The sequence below is a fragment of the Sinocyclocheilus anshuiensis genome, unplaced genomic scaffold (genome assembly GCF_001515605.1).
Source record: "Sinocyclocheilus anshuiensis isolate Anshui unplaced genomic scaffold, SAMN03320099.WGS_v1.1 scaffold1486, whole genome shotgun sequence".
Classification (NCBI taxonomy): Eukaryota; Metazoa; Chordata; class Actinopteri; order Cypriniformes; family Cyprinidae; genus Sinocyclocheilus; species Sinocyclocheilus anshuiensis.
The window spans coordinates 261623-270985 of NW_015552651.1; the positions used below are offsets into that span (position 1 = coordinate 261623).

The window sequence follows — 9363 nt, forward strand, 5'->3', positions numbered from 1 at the left end:
GGAAATAAAGAGAAGAATAACAACGTGCAGTAAACGGTAAAACTGTTTGCACTACAAACCAGTGTGTTCATAATTAAGATAATACATTAAACTAATATGGTAAGACACACCAATTTTCAATATCAAGCAGCAAAAGGAGCGGTTTTGTACAGCTAAAAATAGCTGGACGCGGATGAGACCGGAAACTAGACCCATAGAATTTACAAATGTCCGCGCCCATTTTTACGGCAAGAAAAGGTGGATAGGATCAGAATTCGACGTACATTGACAAATCATACGTAGGCCTATACTGCCATCATCACTTTATCATACATTTTAAATGATTACAATTATTATAAACAACAACAACAAAACCAGTGGACTGTTTTCAGTCTTTAAGATTAGTCAGCCAAACCGTTTTATAGATGGCGAAACACCAATCAATTTTGGTTAAACACTAACAGGAAATTACTGACAGAAATTCCTTTAAAAAGCTTATTCACACACACCATCAAAAACATTTCATAAGTTAATTTCTACCCTCTTTATGCATTTTATGGTTAAGTTTGGTAATAGTAGGCTACTTTGCACATTTTGGTGCAGCGCCATTGAAAATGTCTCATTTGTCACTTTATTAACCCCCAAAAACAGCAAAACTAAGTAAAGGTTTCATCAATCACAGCTTGATGTAAATTCTCTGAGGTATAGCAGTCAGCTCTTTTCCTACAGGCAGTTTCTAATAGCTCCCGGAACATCGAGAGCGTCTCACTCAGCAGAACGCTGGATGAACGCAGCGGTGCCGCAATCAGCGAAATCCCGCATTCACCATTCACATCCACACCGCCTCTACTGCCTGACATATAGACCATAGGCTCAAGCTATATGCATTTGTCTAGACAACAACTGACAGCATACGGTGACGCCTTCGACCACCGTGTTAAGAATCGCTTAAATCTCTCAAAGGTTTGATCGTCTTTACGCTCTAATTCATTTCGGAGATCGTTTGGTTATAAGCCGAGTGTTCGCACGATGGTTCTGCTGCATCGCCGCCGGAGAGAAGAGACGCTGGTCTGGCTGTTGCCCGGTCTGCTTGGAGTTTGGTAAGTTTTCGCTTCATAGGGGGCAAAAGAAACAAGGGGTGCAGTCAATATGACTACTAAAATAGCCCTTAACCGACAACACACACTTGCACTCCACAACGCGAGCACCTGGTGTCATTCTGTAACGCGAAGTGCTGCAGAACGTTTTAGTTTTACGTTTTTCTTGTAGCACGTCAAATTTATTGACCTAACATTTCCACCATTTAACTGTCGATCACGACCACGACACGTGCAGTTGTAAGTACACTGAATACATTTGAGAATAATAATACAGATTGTAAGTGACAGCTTTGCTCAGGGCATTCGTGTTGATGTTGTCTTTTTAGCGTGGAAGTGCAGTGGCAGTCTCCAAACAACCTAAAAAAGAAAAAGTCTCCAAACAACCTTGAGGAGACTTTAGTCAGCAATCAGCTACAGTTCAACAAACAGCACCCCGAACTATGCTCACACAGACAGTATTAGATTTTGCATCCTCACATAGTAAGATCAGAAGGGTATTTCACAATTTCTACGTTGTAAATGTTATGCATAGGTTGTAGTCTACACTTATGTTGGCTCGCGCTACTTTGGTTTCCTTCAGCTCATTTTTTGGCAGCTCATTCAACGTATAGCCTATGTACATATGTAAATGCTTAATAGAATAAACATACTTGGTTTGTAATATTACATTCCTCTTATTTAAGCTACTTACATTATGTGAAAAAGTGATGGCAATAACCATTTCTAAGTGTCTCTATGACCAAAAACGCTTTTCCCCTCTTATTAAGGCATTTTGTTTGTCTTCTAACTGTGTTTGTCATGGTTATTAGCCCACAAATGTCATTCAGAGGCTACTGTTGTGTCCAGACAATATAAAATACTGCATTTGAGGAAAATATTCTGTCTGTATTTTCCATTGACAGCCTGCTTTTTAACCACTCAGTGCTGTGCCTACAGGAATTAATAACCTACATTCTCTCCTCACCCACATGGGTCTCATCCACAGGGATGCTTCATATTGATTTTTCTGTCTTTCAGTATTTGCATATGTATGGGAATGTACCATTTAGATTTTTTGTTTATAGACAAAGCTCAAATATATAATCACATTTACCGGTTTGTCTGGGTACTTAAAAAAAACAAACATATTTAGACCATTCAGATCAGTTTTATTATTTTATATGTCACATCTAGATAAATGGCAGTACACTACATTAATCGAACAAGTGTAATTCTGCTGTAGTTGGCTATATTTTGGTTTATATATTTAAACTTTTTTCTCACAAAATAAGGCATTAAATAGACATTTCAATCTCAGGGCCCCATTTATATTAAGTGTTTTTAACTACTATTTACTAACATTTAAATTAATAATTTGATACAATTCACTTATTGTGTACATGCAGGTTTTACATCATGCTTACAATTAAAAATACCTGCAGCAAATAAATCTGTAATTAAATAATATCTATAATTATACTGTTGACCCTTTCATCCACCCTAAACTTAACCATATACCACAAAACCTGTCCCTAGCCTTAACCGAATCCCACCTCAATAACAGCAAATGTGTTTTGCAAAGCAAAATGAACACAATAAATACACTGTACCTAACAATTGTGGTACATAGTGGCTACTGGCTAACCGAATCTTGTTTTGAATATTTTTCAAATTACCCAAGAGGCGGTCTTTTGCGCTGATAGTTGTTATGGCCGGCAGCTTCAATGCGCATCAGAGGAGACTCAGTCTAGACTCTATTGTAATGGCGCACATTTCAGTTAGAAGTGATCCTCGATATGTCTGTTCCTATAGATAATGCTCCAGAGAATAAATTTAGAAGCTTTTACACCATATACTGCAAGCGAGTGAGTGCGAGAGGGAGTTGTGGGTGATAATTTAAACCCCTCACCTTCAGCTGTTCCCTCCCTCCACTGCCAGAACACATCTTCATTAATCACTGCATTCTTTTATTAGAACCTCCTGCATTACGCTCATTTAAAAGACTCCTCTCTCCTGCTGTCACGGTGGTCCCATACATTTATAGTATCTGATGACTTCTTTTATTTGTTCTTCCTGTAAAACTCATCATACAAATTCTCTCTTTCTCCCTCTGTCTGTCATACTTTAAACCAGTCGCTCGCTCTTTAGAGTTTAAGCTCCTAATATTAACTGACTCCTCTTTTAACTACTCTCAATTTTAAATCTAATATTGCTCTATTATTTACCTCACTGCTGTCTGTCTGCTCATATATGCCTCTCTTTGTTTTTGTTTTTTTATGACAGCATGGCATTTGGCCCGAGCAAAGCAGAGGAGGAAGATTACGAGGATGTCCCCATAAATAAAACTTGGGTTTTATCACCAAAGGTCTATGAGAGCGACGTCACCCTTATCCTAAACAAATTACTGCAAGGTTATGACAACAAACTGAGACCAGATATCGGAGGCAAGTCCATTTTTTGAAAAGGTTGTATGCTTATATCCAGGCCGACACAGGCTCTGTGCACACAAATTGCCCACAGATTCTGTCTAGGCTTGTTTATGACCTTCAAACACAGTTACAGCTTATGGGTAACTGAAAAATGTTAATAATTATAAGATAATGCCATCATTATTAGGAAGCCACATGAAGAGGAACACACTGTGACAATTAAACACTCCAAGCAGTTCAGAGTTTCTCTGTGATCATCATTTTTACTTTACCATCAGCATTATTGCAATGTTAAATGAAGAAGTGCTAGGCTTTAGGATTTTGCTGATGTTTTTCTCTATACCAGAGCTGTACAGGTCACTTTATTCTCAGTACATCAGTGTTCTGGAAGCGACGCAGCTGAGTAGAGTTCAGTTATTTAAGAGGATTTATCTCGGGGGTGTTCGGGTACAAGAGACCCAAATGACTATTGATCTTCCTTCTTTATCTGTGTTTCATGTGTCTGAGATAGAGGGAGAGAGTGTAAGTATGAGAAGAACTCAGTTAATCAGAGCGCAGAGCAAGTGCTGAGGAAGTGCAGGTCAACTAGCCGAGATTTTGTTATTTATCACTTCTCTGTGACTGACTGCGACAGAAATATTGATGAAACTGCAAGGATGAGGATTCAGGCAGCTTTGAGTAATTTTTGTGGCTGTTATAGGAAACATGAATCGGTTTGCAGCCCATTTCACTTCTGTAATGAGATGTATTTCTGAGTTTTCAGTGACAAAATTCGATTGTATCCACTGATTAGGAATTGATTGGATGGTTACATAACAGGGTGGAGCCAGACTGAATGTCAGTTTGCTAAAAATAGCTGGCTATTGGTTTTGCTATTGGTTAACATTATTCAATAGCCCACAATGTGTGCAAAAAGAGAAAGGAAAAAGAAGAAGAGAAAGTTAATAAATGATTAAAGCTTATAAAGACAAACATATTTTTCTATGGAAGCCCATTTCCAGCACAGAATTATGTGGAATACATACAGTAAACTTGCAACTGCGAGATAAAAATGTGCAATTCTGAGAAGAAAAGTCCTAATTGTAAGATATAAACTTGCGACTGTGAGAAAAAAAGTCAAAATTGTTTGATAAAAAGTCTCAGTTACCTTTTTTATATTTTATATTGTGTCGGAAACAAAAACACAGAATTATGAGATGTAAACTTAAAAATTTAAACTTGGAATTGGGATAAATGGCAGAAACGGCTTCCATAATTCAATGCACCAATGAAAGATGCACAATTGAAAGGTGCATTAAGTAACTATGGTAAGTTTTGATTTTATGAATATAATAGAACATCAACATTTGTATATAATATACATTTTTTATTAAATCACTTACTGTATTATATTGTTTTGATATTATAACTATGTATTTTATTTTTTGTTATTTATTTGATAGTTATGATTGACAATTATTGTCATTTGAATGTTTGTAATTATATTCTAGTGAGACCAACTGTGATTGAGACGGCAGTGTACGTGAACAGCATTGGCCCAGTAGATCCCATCAATATGGTGAGCAGAAATGTACAATAATACATTACGTTCAGAGCTGTAAAAAAAACAGACACTCTACGCAACCGTTTAGATCCATTTCACAATCATCCAATCCACTGTCACAACCAATACCCACATCATTTCACAGTTACAAAAGCAACCGTAAACTTTTATGGCTAGACCTCTCATTGTTGGGTGTTTTTTTTAGGAGTACACCATAGACATCTTCTTTGCTCAGACGTGGTACGACAGCAGACTCAAATTCAACAGCTCAATGAAACTCCTCATGCTCAACAGTAACATGGTCGGAAAAATCTGGATCCCTGACACCTTTTTCCGCAACTCACGTAAATCTGACGCCCACTGGATCACGACACCCAATCGCCTTCTGCGGCTTTGGAGCAATGGAAGAGTGATGTATACTCTAAGGTGAGTCCACGGTTAAAAGCTGAGTGAATGTTTGTATGACAGAAGTATGTGTCCTCGTATTCCTGTCCCGTAGCATTTGCTTTTGTACCAAATGACACCCGCTGTCCGTTGCAGCATGTTTAAGCCATTACATCTGATTCACATTTATGTCAGGGACTGTTAAATCCGACTGAGTGTGTTCATAGCACAGATATCAACGCCTGCACAAATGCACTACCTCTTAAATGTCACAATCAACTTTTTTTTTTTGTTTTGCTATTGTCTATGATTCTTTTTTGTTAGGTTGACTATTAATGCGGAATGCTACCTTAAGCTGCATAACTTTCCCATGGATGAACATTCGTGCCCTCTGGAGTTTTCAAGCTGTAGGTGTTAAATTCTTATGTCAATCTGTCACTCAGCCTCAGTCCTGTCCTGAACGCTGCCAGGCAGCCAATCCCCATGCATTGCCTCTGTCAGCCAACCATGCATTGCCAATATTGGTCAACACCAAACCTTAACATTGCAGAAGGTCTGCACCAACTACCATCCTCTAACCTTGCAATGAGTGAGGACAGATATCATCCTTCTCCAGCTGTCTCTCCATCCCCTCTCTCCTCTTCTCAGTCTATGTCACCCCTCTATCCGTTATTAGCATCATGCCTCAGCTTCTCATGTCATCATCGTCTGTGGGCACGGGAAGGGCATGCTGCACTTTAGTCTAACAGAGTGCTGCCGTGTGAAGCCTCAGTGCCATTCTGCCATCACTGTAACTTCTTATCACTTACACACCGAAATGAAAGTTCACATGTAATCTGGTGGATGTGATTTTGTGTCTATTTGCAGATGGGTATCCAAAGAATGAGATCCAGTATAGATGGCAACGTCGTTCGGTTGAGGTTGCAGACCAGCGGTACTGGAGGCTTTACCAATTTGCTTTTGTGGGTCTACGGAACACTTCTGATGTGGCACACACTCAGTCTGGTATGAGAAATAATAAAAAAAAGGGAATAAATAATAATGGCAGATTTTTAGTAATTAATAATAATAACTACAACAATAAATGAGCAGATATTATTATTGTTAATCTTCAAATAATATAAGTTAATAATAATACACGAGTGGTTGTTTTATTATTATTAATAATGATTATTATCATTAGTAGATTTTGAGTTGTCATTATTATTATTATTATTACTACTACTACTACTGATGATATTACAAAGATTAATAGCATCAGTAGATCTGTGGTAATTAATAATAATAAATGAGCAGATATTATTAATAATAAAATAGTTTTATTTTAAATAATAATAATAGTAATTATTATTATCATTTAAAATAACAATAATAATAGATTATAATATAAGTAAGTAAGTATAATAATACTTATTTAATAGTAATAATAATAATAAATATTATTGTTAATAATAATAAATAATAAAAGTAAGAATACATGAGTGGTTATTATTATTAATCTTCTTATTGTTATTTATTAATAGTGTATCTGGAGCCATTGATTATAATATCTTTGCTGATGCATAATTACTGTCAAAAAATATCTAAAATGCCTTAATATCTTGTATTAATAGGGGAATATGTAGTTATGACCATTTTCTTTGACCTAAGCCGGAGAATGGGCTACTTCACCATCCAGACCTATATCCCCTGCAGTATGATAGTGGTTTTATCCTGGGTCTCTTTCTGGATTAACAAGGATGCTGTGCCTGCCAGAACATCTTTAGGTAATTTAAAAAGCTTCAGAATTAATACTAATCAATAGGAACATCATTAGCATTTGATATGTGAATGCATTACACAAGTTCATGTGATCATGAAAAGGAAATGCTTCAGTGGGGGTCCTCAATTACTGTGCATCTTGATTGGCTTAGGTATTACAACTGTGCTCACCATGACAACCCTAAGCACCATATCAAGGAAGTCCTTGCCGAAGGTGTCGTACGTGACAGCCATGGATCTGTTTGTGTCTGTCTGCTTCATCTTTACCTTTGCTGCTCTTATGGAATACGGGACCCTGCATTATTTCACAAGCAATCGACAGAACAAGAAGACCAAATCAAGCCATGCACAGGTGAATGAACTTCATTCTGTTATTAAAGGGCCAGTTCACCCAAAAAACACGATTCTTTTATTTACTCAGATTCATGTCATTCAAAATGTGTATACATTTCTGTGGAAAACAAAATAAGAAATTCTGTGCTCTTTTCTATATAATTACAGTGAATGGGACTCAGCACCTTTATGCTTCTAAAAGGATCAAATACACCATAAAATATCATAAAAGTGGTCCATATGACTAGTGTGTTACATTGATACCAGGTTTGTGAAGAGACCGAATCTATGTGATTCATAAGCAAATCATACAGGCTACTTATGAGAATCGGATGAACCAAATCATAGCAGATCCCTTTCAAAAGAATGGCTCATTGCTACTTCTATTCTGAGAATGCTATGGAAAGCTCAAATGTTAAGCTTTTCTGTGAATCGTATAATTCTGGTCTGTTCCTCAAACAAAGCTATCATATCAACCACTTTTCTGACACCTGTATGGTGTTTTTGCTATTTACTTACATTTTACTGAAAAGAATGGCCAGATATTCTTTAAAAATGTATAATAAATAAAAATAATAAAAAGTCACATGAGGATGATTAAATAATGACAACATTTTAAGCTTTATGTTGCTTAGAGAACACAGAACAAGTAAGCACCTAGCTGATCAATGATATGTACAATTAATTAGCTTACTGCAAAGCTTACTGACTTATTCATAGCTCAGATTAGAATAGGCTACATTGTACTTTTGTTTGCGGCTAATTGAGTGTGTTGTGCAGCAGCTCTGGCATTTGCTTTTGTACTGCACACTGCTTTAGCAATGAAGCGGTAGTGACCTTGCTGTTCCTCTGTGTAGAAACCCAGCATGGTTAACATCAGACCAGGGACATCTCTGCTGCAGATGAACAATATTGCTCCCTACCACGAGGATGATGATTATGCGTATGAATGTCTGGACGGCAAAGACTGCACCAGTTTCTTCTGCTGCTTTGATGATTGTCACTCCGGAGCTTGGCGTGAAAACAGAATGCATGTCCATGTCTCCAAAATCGACTCCTACTCCCGAATATTCTTCCCAACTGCCTTTGGCCTCTTTAACCTTGTCTACTGGATTGGATATCTGTATCTTTAAAGATACTGGGCAAGTTGGAGAGGGACTCAGTTCTAGTAATATTTGCAAATCTTCTGTAAATTCTCCATCTGCTAAATCTGGCAGCATAAATCTTTGAGAGAAGTGGAGGTGTGAGGCTTGATTTGGATGTATTATTACTTGATGTATCTTTAATTGTACCTGGTAATTATTTATTGAAGGATTTGAATCTTAGAAGGACGATAAATGTGATTTTGCACTGATGCCAACTGAATATTACCAGCAATCTCGGTTTTTGAGAAGGAAATGTTAAAAGTTTGGTTTTTCATCAGTTATGCGGGCCATATCAAACCTTGCCTAGTTTAAAATGATCTCTTAAAAACAACTGCATTTTTTTTTACTGCGATATTAGCATCATGTTAACATCACTATTGCAACTATGACAGACCTTCAGGTTATTATCTCTCTGGCTGAAGCTAAATATTATTATTTGCAATGAAAAGTAGATCTATTAGTCGCTTCTGATACAAATTTTCCAAGAGAAAAGAAAAACACATTAGAAAACTAATATTTACATGTTAATCTATCAGAATGTTTTTATTTCAAACTTAAAATAGCTATATTTCTGTGTGAATTACCTGCATTACTAAACAAACCAAAGCATAGATATCTGAAGGTTACATGAATAGAATTTTGTTCTGCTCAAGAATTACCCAGGATACCCACTTGGAATTAGCCTATAATGATACTGTGAAATGTTCTTG

At 36.8% G+C, this 9363-nt stretch overlaps 1 protein-coding gene across 1 annotated transcript; it reads left to right on the forward strand.

Annotated features, from left to right (window-relative positions):
- Window positions 1–499: 499 nt before the first annotated feature.
- Window positions 500–9096, forward strand: LOC107667066 (gamma-aminobutyric acid receptor subunit gamma-1-like). The gene is made up of 9 exons (XM_016458663.1): window positions 500–1079; window positions 3342–3502; window positions 4978–5045; window positions 5236–5456; window positions 5739–5821; window positions 6282–6419; window positions 7028–7180; window positions 7328–7527; window positions 8366–9096. The coding sequence occupies exons 1-9, from the start codon at window positions 1009–1011 to the stop codon at window positions 8639–8641; spliced, it is 1371 nt and encodes a 456-aa protein (XP_016314149.1). The 5' UTR covers window positions 500–1008; the 3' UTR covers window positions 8642–9096.
- Window positions 9097–9363: the final 267 nt, after the last annotated feature.

Coding starts and splice junctions, on each gene's coding strand:
- LOC107667066 (XM_016458663.1), top strand. CDS start 1,009: ATGGTTCTGCTGCATCGCCGCCGGAGAGAAGAGACGCTGGTCTGGCTG. Junction 7,181..7,327: donor GCCTGCCAGAACATCTTTAG/GTAATTTAAAAA, acceptor TGATTGGCTTAG/GTATTACAACTGTGCTCACC. Junction 7,528..8,365: donor CCAAATCAAGCCATGCACAG/GTGAATGAACTT, acceptor TCCTCTGTGTAG/AAACCCAGCATGGTTAACAT.